Below are 17,274 nucleotides of genomic sequence, written 5' to 3'. Positions count from 1 at the left end.
AATACTAGAGGAATCCAGAGGCAACAAAATCTCAGACATATGCAGAAGCAATTTTCTCACTGAGACAGCTCCTAGGGCATTGGAAACTAAAGAGAAAATAAACAAATGGGACTACATCAAAATAAAAAGTTCTGCACAGCAAAAGAAATCAACAAAACAACAAGAAAACCCACTGCTTGGGAGAACATATTTGCCAATGTTATCACCAATAAGGGTTAAATCTCCAACATTTATAGGGAACTCATACAACTTAACAAAAGGAAGATAAACAATCGAATCAATAATGGGCAAAGGACCTAAATAGACACTTTTCAAAAGAGGACATTCAGAAAGCCAAGAGACATATAAAAACATGCTCAGTCACTAATCATCCAAGAGATGCAAATCAAAACAACAATGAGGTACCATCTCACACCTGTCAGAATGGCTATCATCAACAAATCAACAAACAAATACTGAAGAGGATGTGGAGAAAAAGGAACACTCGTGCACTGCTGGTGCAAATGCAGACTGGTGCAGCCACTATGGAAGACAGTATGGAGTTTCCTCAAAAAGTTAAAAATGGAACTCCCATTTGACCTAGTGATCCCACTTCTAGGAATATACCCCAAGAAAACAGAAACACCAGTCAGAAAGAATATATGCATCCCTATGTTCATAGCAGCACAATTTACCTTAGCGAAGATCTGGAAACAGCCTAAGTGCCCATCAGCAGATGAATGGATTAGAAAACAGTGGTACATCTACATGATGGAATACTATGCTGCTGTAAAAAAGAAGGAATTCTTACCATTTGCAGCAGCATGGATTGAATTGGAGAGCATTATGCTAAGTGAAATAAGCCAGTCAATGAAAGAAAAATACCACATGATCTCACTCATTTATGGATAATTAAGACCATTATAAACGGATGAACAAAAATAGATACAGAGGCAGAGTAAAATCGAACAAACTGTCAAACTACAGCGGGAAGGCTGGGGAGGGTTGGGGGGTGGGTAAGAGATCAACTGAAGGACTTGTATGCATGCATATAAGCATAACCAATGGACACAAGACACTGGGGGGTAAGGGAGGAAGGGAGAATGTCAAGGGGAGAACAAAAAGGTGACATATATAATACTCTTTGTAATACTTTAAGCAATAAAACAATTTTTTTTAAAAGAACTTATTTTTCTTACTGGGTATTTTCACCAGTCCAAGCTTTCTATCCACTGTAAACTGCTGTCTACTCACCTGTTTACCCATTTTCTACTACATATATGTCCTTGAATATCATTACTTAATTCTTTGATACTATGGTTACATCATTATACTAAGACAAAATACACTATTTTGATCAAGTCCAAAACGAAATGGCATGGTTTAAAATATTTGATATTTTTTTAAATTAAGACATTTCCTGATGGAGTTGAGAATGAACATGGTCATGTTGAATTGTCGGAATTCCAAGAGCATTTTGAATTGTACCTCACTAAATGTTCCTGTTCCAGTCTCACGTGACTAATATTCTATGTTAGTTCTAAAAATGTACATGGGCCCCAGAGATCAAATTCTATTGTGAAGAAACATCTTGGCAAAATAGGATTTTAAAAATCTCCAAATAATCAAAAGCTACAGAACTAAGTTTATCAGAACTTTAGCTCTGGAGAGCTCATGTCTTTTCAGTACACTTGACAATACAAAGATAACCACAGTTCCTCTCTATTTAAATTGTTGAGTTTTTCAATATTTCAGTATTTGCTTACTGATGGAAAGTTCTCAGACAGCTACCATCAGGGATGGCAACTGCACAAAGAGTGACATGAAATTCCCAGTTGTTTGTCAGTTGTTTTGGGAAGACAAGTCAAATTTGGATGCTTGATGATTATTACTGTGAAAAATCTGTATATATATAAAGAGCCAGGGTCTGTAACAACCAATGCTCCACCAAACACCAGAAGTCAGTGCTGGGCTACCATGGTGACCCAGAACTGACTACAGATCAAGCAGTGAAGAGACCCAACACTGACTGCCAAGGGGGCTGTGGATCAGGCCCTGGAGAGAGGCTTGCAGGGAGAGAGGCAGGGTCTGATCCACAGCCTCTGTGGCAGGTGTTGATCAGCTGTTGCCCCTCTCTTTCACTTAGGGTTCACCAGCAGCTGTGCCTGTTTCTCTCTGGGCCTCCTGGGGACTGCTGATCAGTCCTTCCTCTTTGACTAAGTACAGCGAAGGCCCACAGATGCTGACTGACATAGAAACCTACCAATCAGAACCAAATCTGGGTGGAGTGCCAGGAGCCAATGGTGACCAAGGAGGCGGAGCTTTAGATGCTGACTGGCATAGAAACTGACCAATCAGAACCAAATCTGGATGAACTACGAAGGCAGAAGTTAAGGTGGGGGCTGAGGAGAGGTTTTAAGGGAAACAGCTGTTTGGTGTAAGGTGTAAGAAAGCGGTTCAATTTTTTAATGACTGCTTTGGCAGTATAGTGCATATGGCTGGCTATCAGTCCAGATATAGGGATTATGTATTTTTGTCTGCCAAGAGCATCTCCTCCTGCTGAAAAAGGCTTCCCCCCGCCACACACACACACACACACACACACACACACACACACTTAAGCATTTCTATCCTATATAATCTATCTATACTAATAAAAAAGTAATATGCTAATTAGAATGGATCAACTGGCCTACTTCCAGACATCCGACTTCCTTTCAGACAAAGCCATGATGGTGGGGGCCGAGGCCGAGGCCGAGGCAGTTAGGGCCGATCAGGCCAGCAAGGGAGGGCAGTTGGGGACAAGATCAAGCTGGCAGGGAAGGATGGTTAGAAGCGAGATCAGGCCAGCATGGGAGAGCTGTTGGGGACGAGATCAGGCCATCAGGGGAAGTCAGTGGGGGTGAGATCAGGCTGGCAGGGGAGGGCAGTTAGGGGCAAACATGTAGGCAGGTAGAGGCAGTTAGAGGTGATCAGGAAGGCAGGCAGGTGAGTGGTTTGAAGCCAGCAGTCCCAGATTTCAACAGGGATGTCTGACCTCCACCGATCAGGCCTAAACCGGTGGTCAGACATCCCCCAAGGGGTCCCTGATTGGAGAGGGTGCAAGCTGGGCTGAGGGAACCCCAGTGCATGAATTTCATAATAATGATGGCAGATGTTTATATAAACTGCAAAGAGAGGGACCACATGTCATATGACATCCGCAATCTGATTCTCACACTGTGCTCTCAATAATTTGAAGCATATATTCTTAGAGAGGCTTAACAGTTTCTCCCCATGGTCAGTAGCATTTCTTTAGGGATTTTCTTTTTCAGATACTTTGATTCTGACCTTTTCATCTTTGTCCCCATTAGATAACACAGTGCCTGGCATGTAAAATGGGATCAGCAAATGTGTGGAAAATGAATGGTGACATTGACCTTCCCATACCCCTCTATATACGAGGCTCTAGTTATGGACTTCTGACCATTGTCTGAACTTTCTAGCACCGGCATCTTCTTATTATAAAACAACTGCAATCCACCATTCCATCCAGTAGTGTTCTTTCAGGCTGTGGCTGAGAGGACTTTTTCCCCGAGTACAAGGTTAGGCATGATGACCTCACCTATGTAAATCCTTGGTGCTATAAATCAATTTCTTGTTTAATAATCAGTATAAAACAGTACCTATAAGAAGAGCTTCCCTGATTTGCAAATACACCAAATAAAACTATTGAAATTGACCAACAGAATGTGGGAGCTTAAGTCCATATTGTGTTCTCCATCTGACTTTGCAAGGTAATGTTCTGTGTTCACTGCTCCAGCCTTAAATGTGTGGTCAGTTAGTTGACAAACAGAGGAATGAGAGCCCTGCTCCCGGTTGCCCATACATAACACTCCAGTCCTTATGAGCCCTCCAGGCTGCTCTGTCCAATGGCAGAGAGGGGGCAGCCAGCACCTGCGGCTGGGGAGCCCATCAAAGTTAGAGTTGGTCTTCCAGGCCCTCTGTGGACCAGAAAAGTGCCTGTGTGTCCCTAGTGAGCAGGAACATTCTAGAAGTAGAGCCAGGAGAAGGGTGTGGAGAGCAGAGCTAGGCAGGTGCTCCTGGGATGGGTGCTGAGGAGAGTGTTGGGGAGTGCATGCCCCATGGGAACTCCTGTATCACATGGGCTGTTTCTGATTGGGGAGGGGATCCATCACTGCCTTCATAGCCTCTTCCTCTAAATATTGCTTATTTTAAAAATCATAAAAAGGAAATGGGAGGTGCCTGGCAGCTGGCAGGCTCTGACAGGAAGCGTCCCATAAGGGGACAAGCACACGGCCCCTCGCTGGTTGCTGGGTCCTGTTTACAGCAGTTTCCACCCATCCGGAGGACCTGCTCCTGGCGTGGGGGCCACACGCCTTTCTTCTTCATTCGCAGCAGCTGTGTCCTGGAACATTCGACCTCCAGACCACTCTAGTTCAACTGCATCCGCCTGGCTTCCTCTGAGTCCACTGCCTGCAAGAGCTCATACTCCTCCAGGCCACCCAGTACCTTCCCCAGGCCGCCCAGCACCTGGCGGCTGCACCCCACCAGGTAAGGGGAGGCAGGGGAGGGTCCCGGCACCCTGGGAGTCTGAGATCCCACAGCCTAGTCAGAGCCACTCATTGCTGGTGTGACCTCACACAGGTTATCCTACTTCTGGGCTCACCCATGGGTGAAAGGGGACTATGATGGTGGCGCTGGGGGCAGCACCGGGTTTATTGTGGGGGAAACAGACCTGGGAACCACTCGCCCTGAGCCCACAGCCCAGCACATTCCACGGCACCTGGGACTTCCAGCTAATTGCCTACTGCCTATTGGATCTTCATGGAGTCTCACAAGGTTTCACGCAGCTTTGGGAATATTCTCATCCCACTTGATGGATGAGAAAACAGTTTCCCCAGGTGCCCAGCTTGGGGGCGGGGGTATGCTTCTCAGTTTCTCTCTCTTAACTTCTTAACCTCGCTCCACTGCGCACCTGCTCCACAGGAGACCCCTGAGTACACATTGTCTCATGGCCTTGTCCTTCTGGAAACCACTCCATTCTCCCCCAATAGCCCACACCTTTCCTCTGACATGACGTAGGACCCGGCTGCATGGCAAACAGACTCATATTCAGGCGCAAGGACAATCCCTATGTCTGCCGAACCTTATGTGACAGATGTATCCAGAAATCACAAGAACTAAACTACAAAACAAGGGAAATATAATGCCAGGAAATATGGGGACTGTGGCAGATGAGTGAAGGAGACACTTATGAGTGGCAGATAAGAAATATTTGATTTTCCTCAAACAAGCAGGAGGGAGCCTGCTTTCTCATGGTTTCATACAATAAGGTATCATCATGATAAAATCAGGCTCTTGTAATTTTAAAATCATTATAAAATCAAAGTACATTATATTCATTTCCTTCAACCCCCTGCCTGAACTAGACCCTCCTATTGTCCTGCCAATGCTGTTACAACTTCAGCTTGCACACTGCATGCCACTCTCTGATGATACCTGGCCCCATTTTGGAGATTACAATTTTCCTTTTAGAGAAGGAATTTGCCTTCATTCTTGATCCTCCCATTCTTGCCTACTCTGACACCTTTGCCTGCTCCGAGATTGACCTGCACCTGATTCCTGCAGGTCAGCCATGCTTCCCCCAGTCTTCTCCTAGGCTTTATTCAGTCCTGTTAATATTTTGTCTGTGACTCATTTTAGCATCTTCATCAATATTCTTTGTCACTCTCCCAGGACACTTTGTTATTTGATAATTTCTGCCTAAAATCCTATTCCCCTGTGGACACACGTCTCCTCTGCCGCCTGACACATTCAGAAGACAGTCCAGGAGAATGACCACCCTGCCTCTTGGCTAATGTTACCTGAGTTTGATTGACTCTCTGGATCAGGCTCCCTGCTCCATTTGGGTCACACAGATAATCAAGTCAGTAAAACACCAGATTAGTTTACACTGAAAAGCTTCAATTCAGAGCAGCTCCTGCCCCCTGCAGTTTTCTCTTTGAATAATCTTTTCTTGGAAAAGCATGGATTTTACAATACAAATGTCTCTGTGGGTTGGGGGAAGGCTTCCAGCTTGTCAGCCTCAGTTTATGTCCTGACCATGAAACAACCGCATTGTATGTGGGGTCCAAGAGACTGCGGACTTATTTGGATAAATCTTCTTTCCTCCTGTGGAACCAAGGAGAATTGGCTGGCAAAAGGAGCTGCTTTTCAGTTTTAGCTACAAGACAATTGTGTGACCTTGGGCCAGTCATTTGTTGCTCAGTTTCCTAATATTTTAATCAAAAATTTTAAACCTATATTAATTTAGGAGAAGAATAAATAATGGACAGGAAAGAACTTAGAAAGTTATAAGTGGCCACACAGAGGGTTATTACAGTGATGAAGTTCACCATCAACATAGTCACCACTGTCATCGTCTTTGCCACAGCGATAGATTGATTCAAAAATACTTTCTGAGGTTTCCAAACCTCACAGAAGGTCATTTAAAGTAGAAAATGTGTCATATAATTGAAGCAGGTTTAGCAAGAGCCAGAGTATAATTTCCCAGAGTCAAGGACAGTGTGTAAGAGAGGGTGGTGTGGAAGTGCTCTTCTCTGGGCTTATGAGAGCATGGGAAAGAAGGGGGAGGAAAGGGAAAAAGAAAGGAGGAAAGGAAGGAAGGAAGGTTCACATCTGATGATGTGAAAATGGGTGGTTTTCCTAAGGAGCCCCAAAAAATCACTAAGTGAATAGAAAAACATGCAAGCATTCTTTCTATATAACAGAAGCAACCTGAATAACAAACAGACTACAAACACCCTTTTTTAATTCAGTGCTAACCAGTAAAATGCGAATGTAAATGGATGAAGACCCTTTTGTACGCCCATAAGGGTGATAAAAAATTATTAAAAGTGGAACATGGCCGCCCTGACTGGTTTGACTCAGTGGATAGAGCGTCGGCCTGCAGACTGAAAGGTCCCAGGTTCAATTCCAGTCAAGGACATGTACCTTGGTTGCAGGCACATCCCCAGTAGGAGGGTGTGCAGGAGGCAGCTGATCGATGATTCTCTCTCATCGATGTTTCTAACTCTCTATTCCTGTCCCTTCCTCTCTGTAAAAAATCAATAAAATATATTTTTTTAAAAGAAGTGGAACATAGCCAAGTCCAAGTGCAGATTGGAGACTTCTCACACAGGGCTGTGTCAGTGAGAATTTGGATGGTGCTCTTGAGTCATACTGACAATATCTAGTCAGGTGGGAGCTGTCTATCCCAGGTCAATTGTTGCACAGAGATATGTAGTAAGTGGGGAATATTTTGCAGCAAGCATGTATGTGAGACAGCTCAAATGTTTGTTAATAAAGTGGCTCATTTTTTTGAGCATTTTCCCATTCACCAAAAGGTCGAAGGTTCAATTCCCAGTCAGGGCACATACCTGGGTTCAATCTCTGGTTGGGGCATGTTCGGGAGGCAGCCAATCAATGTTTCTGTCAATGCATATCAATTTCTCTCTCTCTCTCTCTCTCTCTCTCTCTCTCTCTCTCTTTGTCTCTCTCTCTCTAATAAAACATATATTTTAAAAAGTAACTGGCCCTGTCTGGGTTCGCTCAAAGGCTAGAGCATTGGACTGAAGAGTCCCAGGTTTGATTCCAGTCAAGGGCACATGCCAGGTGTTGCAGGCTTGATCACCATTGGGGAGCATGCAGGAGGCAGCCAGTCAATGATTCTCTCTCATCATTGATGTTTCAGTCTCTCTATCTCTCCCTTCCTCTCTCTGTAATCAATAAAAAAATATTTTTTTAAAAGTAACTGGACCTTCTTTTTAAAAATATTATTGGATAAAATGTTACACAAATAATGTCATTTATGTAAAAGTTTAAGATGTTTTTGCATAACCTATAGATACATGTGTATATATAACTATAAGTACATATATGAAATGATACATAAAAACCTCAGAATATTGGTTGCCTCTGAAGGGCAAAGGAAGGGTGAACAAGACTGGGGAGTCAAAAATAAATAAATGAAGTTCTATGTGTACTGTGTTAGCTTTTTAATCAAACAGAAAAGCTTCAGTAAAAATGCCAAAATACTTACATTTGTTCATTGAAAATTGTAGGTTTTGGTTTTATAACTCTGTATTTCTTCACTTAAAAATATGTTTCATAACCGCATAATATTTAAAACTGAATAAGTAAATACAACCTCATCTTAGGTATAGCTGTATGTGACATACTTGCCTCTTCTAACACCAAGATGAGTGACACAATATTATGCCTCATTTGAAAGAAACATTTATGCCAATTGATGCCAGTGGTTGTGCCAATTTCTGATTAAATCTACTGAGACACAAAATGGTGATCACTGGGAGACAAGGACCTCAGAGCCAGCCAGGAAAAACATTTGATTAAACACTGAGCAGGAAGTGAGTTGTTCTTGAATTTGTCCTCAGTGTTGATTCTTTCTCTTCAGCCATGGCACCCCTTTCTCTCCACCAACTAACTGATCAGGAGGCTAATCACAAACTTGCTAGAACAGAGAAAGAAATTCCCACCTGCAAATAACATTGGCTTATTTGAAGTAATGAGAATTTCTAGTGCCCGGCACTCTTTCTGTCACATGGGTATGCGATGGCCAAGCGGAAAAGTACAGTGCACCTTGCCAGGGGAAGGTTGGATCTGGGACATGAGCCCTTCAAGGACTGACATGAGAGGAAATACTTTTTCCAGAATGTTGGCCTACTATGAATCCAAAACATAAAATAAGATAATGTTGGCCTCCTCATCCCATAAAGAATGCTTTTTTCGTTTCATGCCTTTTCCAGTTGGAGTGACATAAGCAACTGATTGCTTTTAAACATTTGCTACTTTCCTGTAAGCTAAGTAACAAAACTAAACAAAACAAAAAAAGCCACCAAGCATTGTGAGAACAGTGCAATGTGTTAGCATCACCTGGTTTGCTGAAAGTTAATTATTGATGTTTGCAAGTATAATGTGAGTTATAAAATTAACAATGAACATGGAAAAACCAAGATGGCAGCATAGGTAAACACCGGAATTTGCTGCCTCGAATAATCACTTCAAAAATACAACTAAAAGATGGAACGGACATCATCCAGAACCACAGAAAGGCTGGCTGAGTGGAAATTCTACAACTAGAAGGAAAGAGAAAAGCATACCGAGACTCAGAGGAGGCACAGTGCGGAAGTAAAATACTAAGGTACAGAGGCGCACAAGGAGTGGGCTGGCAGCTGAGGGCACAGTTGTCGTTTACAATCAGGAGGGAGTCTCAGGCTCTGAGCTCCAGTTCCGGGCAAGTCTCTGGGGACCCAGACTCATATGGGAGAAGTGGGACTGTCTGGCATCGGTCGGAACTAGAGGGCAGCTTTCTCTCGGAGGGGCTTGCAGCGATTGCCCAGACACTGAGAAGCTGGGCCTCTGAGAGCAGCCATAACTGCTAGCCCTACCCTGTTGATCCAGTGGGACCTGCTTGGCCCAAGCCTTGCAGGGAGGCTTTTGCTGGATAGCCTCAGGCAAAGGCTAGATTAGCACCTCCCTAAAGATCCAGGAGCCAGTGTACACAGAGGTCAGAGTGGGACCATCCAATTTGCAGCTCCGTGGAACCATAAAGGACACACTCAGGGGGCAGACTCAGTGAGCACCAAAGCCCCATTGAAGCAAGTCTTGCCCCAGAGGGGTGTCTCCAGCGCAGAAGTTCTCCCACTGCAGACACAGATGATTCTCACAGCCAATTGGCCTGGAGGTCAATTCCTCTCAGTGATACCTACTACAATCAAGGCTTAACTACAACAAGACTGTGCACAAAGACCACAAGGGGGTGCACCAAGAGTGTCCTCCTCAGGTAATTGGGGAGGCTGACCCACTGGGCCCTGGAGGACACTTAGCACAGAAAACCACTGTATCAACACAGGGAAGCATAAAAAATGCAGAGACAAAGAAAAAGGACACAAAAGACAGAAATGGAGGAAAGAAAATTACTGGATATAGAGTTCAAAACCAAACTTTTAAGGTTTTTCAAGAATTTTCTAGAAACTGCTGATAAGCTGAATGAGACCTACAAGAAATCTAATGAGACCCTCAAGGTTGTGATAAAGGACCAACTAGAAATTAAGCATACACTGACTGAAATAAAGAATATTATACAGACTCCCAACAGCAGACCAGAGGATCGCAAGAATCAAGTCAACGATTTGAAATACAAAGAAGCAAAAAACACCCAACCAGAAAAGCAAAATGAAAAAAGAGCCCGAAAATACGAAGATAGTGTAAGGAACCTCTGGGACAGCTTCAAGCGTACCAACATCTGAATTATAGGGGTGCCAGAAGAAAAGAGAGAGCAAGATACTGAAAACCTATTTGAAGAAATAATGACAGAAAACTTCCCCTACCTGATGGAAGAAATAGGCTTACAAGTCCAGGAAGTGCAGAGAACCCCAAGCAAAAGGAATCCAAAGAGGACCACACCAAGACACATCATAATTAAAATGCCAAGAGCAAAAGACAAAGAGAGAATTTTAAAGCAGCAAGAGAAAGACAGTCAGTTACCTATAAGGGAGTACCCATACAACTGTCAGCTGATTTCTCAACAGCGACTTTGCAGGCCAGAAGGGAGTGGCAAGAAATATTCAAAGTGATGAATGCCAAGAATCTACAACCAAGATTACTTTATCTAGCAAAGCTATCATTCAGAATTGCAGGTCAGATAAAGAGCTTCACAGATAAGAAAAAGTTAAAGGAGTTCATCACCACCAAACCAGTATTATATGAAATGCTGAAAGGTATCCTTTAAGAAGAGGATTAAGAAAAAAAAGGTAAAGATACAAATTATGAACAACAAATACACATCTATCAACAAGTGAATCTGAAAATCAAGTGAATAAATAATCTGATGAACAGAATGAACTGGTGATTATAATAGAATCAGGGGCATAGAAAGGAATGGACTGACTATTCTTGGGGGGGGGGGGAGAGGGGAGGGGGGGTTAGGGAAGAGACTGTACAAAAATCGTGCACCTGTGGATGAGGACAGTGGGTGGGGAGTGAGGGAGGAGGGTGGGGTGGGGTGGGAACTGGGTGGAGGGGAGTTATGGGGGGAAAAAAGAGGAACAAATGTAATAATCTGAACAATAGAGATTTAATTAGTTAAAAAAAATATGGGGGGGGAAAAAAGAAAGAAAATTAACAATGAAAATGGCTCCTTGATGGAGAATTCACATTAGGTATCTGAACTGGAGGTGCCCTCAGGCCTTACCAACTCCCAAGTGGAATCTTATAAGACAATCAATTGCATGGATTGTCTTTCTCAATTGCTAATGGGAGTGGGGTTCTTGGGGCACTGCTGGAATAAGCATTTCCAGAGGCCTCAGAGGGAAGATAAGATGTACAAAAAGAATTTTCTAAGACTCCCACAGGAGGATGAGTGATTTTTTTTTTTTTTTTGCATGGAATTAACCTGGGTTTCAATCTCATTTCCTTCAATGCAGTCCTGGAAGAGGTGCAGCTGAGGATTCTGTAGAGCTAGAAGCAAAGTCAGGGTCCAAAGTTTCTTTTCCATGATGGACTTGGGTCCAGCACAGCATCAGGGTATTTGCAGTCCATCAGCCCATTGTATGGGTCCAGAAGGCTGTGAGCCATGTGGCAAATGCAAGAGATCAGGAGCCTGAGAGTCCCCAGGCCAGGAGTCAAGCTCTAGGAGAAGGCAATGGAGCTAACACTTTTGTTTAGGAGATTAAGTATCTCAGATCTCCCAGTGCTTGCAGTGGCCACACCTACTCTGCCTAATGACCTGTTCCCAGTTGTGACTGACAAGCAAGTACCTTCCCTCTGTCACCCAAACTTTACTGGGCATGTGTTAAACTACAGCTTCCTGGCAAAGTTGCACAAATGACTATAATATTTGGCCTTCCCTTTGCTCCTTTTCAGTTATTTAAAACTGGGTTAATTATAAGGATACCAGATACTTGCTTTTCATTCTTTTACTGTTTTTATTCCAGAAGAGAATGGAAGGACATAAGAAGAGCAAACATGGAACTAAGGCTAAAGGTAAGAAAGCCTCCGAGTTCTTAAAAGGCGCCAGTCCCTCACCTCAAACACAGTGACAGAAGGCCAGTGATTTTAAACTGAAGAAGAAAAACATAGTACTCATTTTTTTCTTTACCTTTCCAGCCATCATCACACACACACACACACACACACCTGACCCCTCAGTACAATGCTCTCCAGGCACATGACATGTGGGAAATGTGGAAATGAAACTTCAAGTCAGAAGTTGCAGGATTTTTAACTGAATTGTGAATAAATTTTCTCTTTCCTTGTCTGCTCTGAGCTGAAGAAATGGAAAAGTTTTCCGGAGAGATTTAGTAATCATGTTTGCTACAAAAACATCCCAGACACTGCAGAAAAGGAACAACCAACACAGAGTAGGAATAAAATAATAGATTTTAGAAGCCTACAGTGAATGTGGAATCCATTTGAGCTGATAAGAACTCTAGAACATCTCCTTTTCATGTTCCTTCATCCCTTGAAGGTTTTAGCTCTTGGCTCAGTGTTTCCCTCCCCAGCATCACTTTTGTTAACTTCCTGTAACTCAATCAGCCATGTAGGTGACCTTTCCATCACATGTACTACTAAAGGTCTTAACTTCCAGGCCTCTTAGCCACCCATCCTGAGTCATCTCCCAGGCTTTGCCTTTGACATTACCTATGACCTTTATACTGTCTCAATTTCAAGCATCCAACACCCCATTCAAAGAGCAGAGGCCCAGGGACCTCAGCTTGTCCTTGGTGGAAGGTCACATCTGAGACTCCCTTTCATCCCAAGGTTTAGATAAATGTGTTGAGCACTTCTACACATGTGTGCCTGGGAATTTCTGTGTGAAAACAGGTGGTAATATTTTGCCATGTGTAAGTTCTCATCCTCTGCCTCCTTCTAGTCTCACATTTATTTAGCATGAAACTGGCCTAGACACCATCCCTGGAAAAACACAGGGACCACTTTACTCTCAGAAAATATGTATCTTACCTGGTTTAGCTGAAGGGCTTGAAGCATCCTCGTCAGTGTAGCAGTTCTTACTCTTGGCTATGGGTCCAACCTGGGCTTCCTATGTAGACTTTCTATGGCCCAGGAACCTAATACAGTTGTCAGCACATTTGTGTGTGTATTTAGATATGACAGTTTCCTGGGAGGGAGGTCCACAGATTTAATGAGATAACATGAGGTTCCATGGCCAAAAAATCTGAAGCAACAATGGCTTAGTAAGACACACAATATTTCTTTTTCAGGCAGTGTAGAAGATAACCAAATTGAATCATCATACTCACTGAGGCTGGTCCTGGTTGGTATATCCGGCTGCGGGAAAAGTGCCACTGGGAACAGCATCCTCTGCCAGCCAGAGTTTGAGTCCAAGCTGAGGGCCCAGACCGTGACCCAGAGCTGCCAGGTAGGAGCAGGCACATGGAATGGGAGGAACATCCTGGTGGTTGACACGCCCTCCATCTTTGAGGCAAAGGCCAAGGACCAAGAGATGTATGAGGACATCGGGGACTGCTACCTGCACTCAGCCCCAGGACCACACGTGTTGCTGCTGGTAACGCAGCTGGGGCGCTTCACTGACCGGGACACAGTGGCAGTGAGGAGGGTCAAGGAGGTCTTTGGGGTAGGAGCCATGAGACATGTGGTGGTCCTCTTCACCCACAAGGAGGACTTAGGGGACGGGTCCTTGGATGAGTATGTAGGCAACACAGAAAACGACAGCCTGAGGAGCCTGATCCAGGAGTGTGAGGGGAGGTACTGTGGCTTCAACAACCGGGCCACTGGGGAGGAGCAGAGGGCGCAGCTGAAGGAGCTGATGGCTGTGGTCGAGAGGCTGAAAAGGAAGCGCAAGGACGCATTCTACACAAACGACCTCTACTTGGATGCACAGAAGCTCACGGAAAGCGAGGGTGGCATCACTGAAGAAAAGCACCGGTGGTACCTGGCCAAGGTGAAAGCACATGTTGAAAAGCAAAAGCAAGACCTGAAGGAGACCCGGAGTCAACGGGTGTACAAGGTGATCCTCAGAGTCAGAAACTGTATGCTTTCTAACATTGGGTTATCTGCTATACTTGTGATATGTCTTCTGATTTTTCTTGCCCTCTTAATTAACTTGTGTATGACTCAAGGACAATGAGCATTTTCAACTGACTTCTACAGTTGGCTTCTTTTTTTCAAGACTCACCATCTCTGTTTATGTTTGTAAGAAATTTATTTGCTTTTTGCTTAGATTTAGTTTTCATTTCTCTTCCTTGCATTACACATGTCATTCATGTTCTCCTAACGCTTCTAGATAAATAAAATCCAAAGGAAAAACTATTTCTTTTTTGTTTTGTTAAAAATCATGTAGGTAAATAATAACTTAGCTAGATACAATCCTGGAATCTTTGGCAGGGTTTTGTAGGAAGGAAGGTGAGGACTGTGATATTACACATTGATGGAAGAAATATATTACATTAGAAGCTGGGTGTAGAATTCCTTATATTATTCAGAAATGTGCTCTGATTTCATCATAGGCTGTAAGGGATGACACCCATCACCATCCCCACCTGACAGAGGATGTTCTGGGGGGAATTTTGGAGGCATGCGGGGCTGGGGAGGAAGGTGGGAGGAAACATAGACATGTGAGGAGAAGAGAAAATGGTCAAAGAGTTGGGATGGGGTAAGGCCTTGGGGAAAGAAGAGACAGTGTCTGGGGGAAAAAAAACTGGGCCTTCATAGAGCAGAACCAGATAGTGGATTAGCCTCAGCAGACTACATGATCTCAGTCACTTACAAAGGAAATGGTGGATGGACAAGATGTAAGTGATGTGTGAGATTGAATTCCATAAAACTTTATGAACACTGAAATTTGAATTTCATTGACTTTCTTATGTGGTGATGAAGCAATCTTCTTCTTTTTATTTATTCAACTTTTTAAATACCTAAAAGCCCGTTCTTCTTAGCTGAAAGACTGTAAAACTGGCACCTGGCCAATGTGGTCAAACCCCCTTTTACAATAAATTCCCATTGTTGGTGGAGCTGTGTTGTGAAGCAGCCTCTTTAGCCCCAAATTCAGTACAATCACGTCTGGGAACTCAGGGAAGGAGGGGTATTCCACACCTCCATGGCAGCAAAGGGAAGAGGGCAGGCATTAGGGTGACATCTGGGCAGAGGTCATGAAGTTAGTGGAAATGGGAAGCTAGATGAAGCCCCCAGGTGGCCCCTGCCCCACCCTCTCCTTCTTTTGGTGGCTGTCCCCATTTCTCTGCTCATTTGTACCCTGTATGGAGACCTGAAGTTGTCCCAAGCAGCCTGTGACTGGATGGGTAAATGATTAGGTCTGGGAGGACTCTTAGGAACTCAGTGGTGCCACCCAGCTGTCATTCTCCAAAACTCTACTGGTAACAGAGGTGTCGCCTTGATCTGACCAGCTGTAGCACATTACTGACTCCAAACACCCACAGGGAGAGTTATGAACAAGCTCTTCAAACCCTGTCCACGCTAAGAAAGTTGCATTCTCTGACCAGGGATCACCACCCCAACACGGTTCCCAAGCTGTCCAACCTGCCTAGGTCTCCCCCTTCCTTGACTTAATTCAGTCCAGCTGCACAGACATTTATTTCACAAATACTGAGTGTCAGCTTCTCTGCTCTGCCCCAGGAATGTAAGAGAAATAATGCCAGGTTCCTGCTTCCAAAAGCAACTGTGTGATAGACGATGGAGTTGCAGGAAAATGGGGTGTGAGAAAAAGGATTTGGAGGTCAGACATTGGCCAAAGGGAGAGCACACGGGCTCAGCATGGGCTCCCTAGATGGGTGGTGCTGGAGCTGCTGGGAACCCATGGAAACACTTTGGGCTGCGGGAGGCCACGGACAAGGGGGGAATAAGAATCAGCCCCAGGGGAGGGTACAGCAAGGGGCGGGGTTGGTCCGGGGTCTGTGCATCACCCTCAGGACTCAAGGGCTGTCAGCAGAGAACAGAAAGTCATTAGATACTGTCTGCATGTCAGAGCAGATTAGCAGACAATATTTTAGGAAGATCACGAGGCAGCAATGTGGTGACTGGATTGTATGAGAGTAAACCTGGGGGCAAGAGAACATTTAGAAGGAAAGAATTCCATCTCAGGGATCAGGGTCTGAGCCTTAACAAAATGAAGACTCAAATGGGAGACACTGAGGAGGTGCTGGAATCCACAAAATATGGTCACTGATGGCAATACTGAGGAGGGAACCAGGTTTCTATCTTGGGCCACCCCCCTACATGTGGCTCCCTTCACTGCCCTGTGCCCTCAAGGTAGAGCAGGCCGAGCAGGGGAGGGTAAGGACTTTGGATCAGGATTCTGGCCTTGATGCCCCTCCTTCCAGGGCTGGTTGACTATGAATCCTCAGGTTTGTTCCAACTCTGCTCTGCTTTGAGGTGTTGCCATCACCCTCAGACTGGTAGCTGGATGGTGGCTGGAGTTCCAAGCATCACACTCAGACCCAACCATGCTCAGGGGAGCAGGGGGGCTGTGTCCCTCTGTGGGTCTCCCGGGAAAGCAGAAACCTCTGGTCCCCACCTCTGCAGACCTGTACTCACTTCTCTTTGGCCTGAATTGGGTCTCAGGCCCATTCCTGAACTACTCACGGCAAAGAGCACGGGACTGCAGTCATACCCATCAGGTGTCCCTGCAGCTCAGCTGTTGTCACTGTCTCCTGAGGCCCATGGTTCTTTGGGAACAAGTGAAGGCCTGAACCCAACCAGAAGTCCATAAAAAAGAAGGAATAAGAACTCATAGACACCAAAGCATGTCCTCTACAGACCATGAGAGTAAATTTCTGAACTGGGGACAAGCAGAATCATGAATCCATGAGGTGACACTTGGGAAACACTTTGACATTCAGATGGCACATAGAATTAAAGATGATGCCAGATGATAAGTAAAATAATAATGAGAAATAAGCTGCACCCAACTGGACAAACACAAATCTCTTAATGCAAAAGGACTCCACGTTTTTACTCTAAGGAGCACCTTGGACACCCAGTGACTCCGGGTCTCCTTCAGGTCTCGCCTGTGTCTTTCAATGTGTGCTTGCACCTTGGCCAGGTAACACTTGTGCTCTTCTCCAAGAGTGCTTCCCTGCCTCCCTGGGGATAAGTCCTTAAGTCTTCCTTGTGGATGACGAGGACCACCACATGTTTCACAGCCCCTACCCCAAAGCCCTCCTTCACCCTCCTCACTGCCACCGTGTCCTGAGCAGTGAAGCACCCCAGCTGTCTCACCAGCCGCAATACGTG

The 17,274-nt window shown here is 44.7% G+C and overlaps 1 protein-coding gene across 4 annotated transcripts in view; it reads left to right on the top strand.

Moving 5' to 3' along the window:
• Window positions 1–4,278: 4,278 nt before the first annotated feature.
• LOC139016083 (GTPase IMAP family member 5-like) overlaps window positions 4,279–17,274 on the top strand; it is a 37,320-nt gene continuing 24,324 nt past the window's right edge. The window contains exons 1-3 of one of the 4 annotated variants that reach the window (XM_070423681.1): window positions 4,279–4,533; window positions 11,982–12,027; window positions 13,266–15,035. In XM_070423681.1, coding sequence (XP_070279782.1) covers window positions 11,985–12,027; window positions 13,266–14,152 — 930 coding nt within the window. In that variant the 5' untranslated portion in view covers window positions 4,279–4,533; window positions 11,982–11,984 and the 3' untranslated portion in view covers window positions 14,153–15,035. Of the gene's footprint in view, window positions 4,534–7,544; window positions 8,391–11,978; window positions 12,028–13,265; window positions 15,036–17,274 lie in introns of those variants that run through there. The other 3 variants (XM_070423680.1, XM_070423682.1, XM_070423691.1) reach the window with 3 other exon arrangements.

The sequence above is a fragment of the Myotis yumanensis genome, unplaced genomic scaffold, assembly GCF_028538775.1.
Source record: "Myotis yumanensis isolate MYYU_CA2020_CCGP unplaced genomic scaffold, mMyoYum1.0.hap1 SCAF_9, whole genome shotgun sequence".
NCBI lineage: Eukaryota > Metazoa > Chordata > Mammalia > Chiroptera > Vespertilionidae > Myotis > Myotis yumanensis.
The sequence above is the reverse complement of the archived record's forward strand: the minus strand, read 5'-3'. Positions and strand labels throughout refer to the sequence as shown.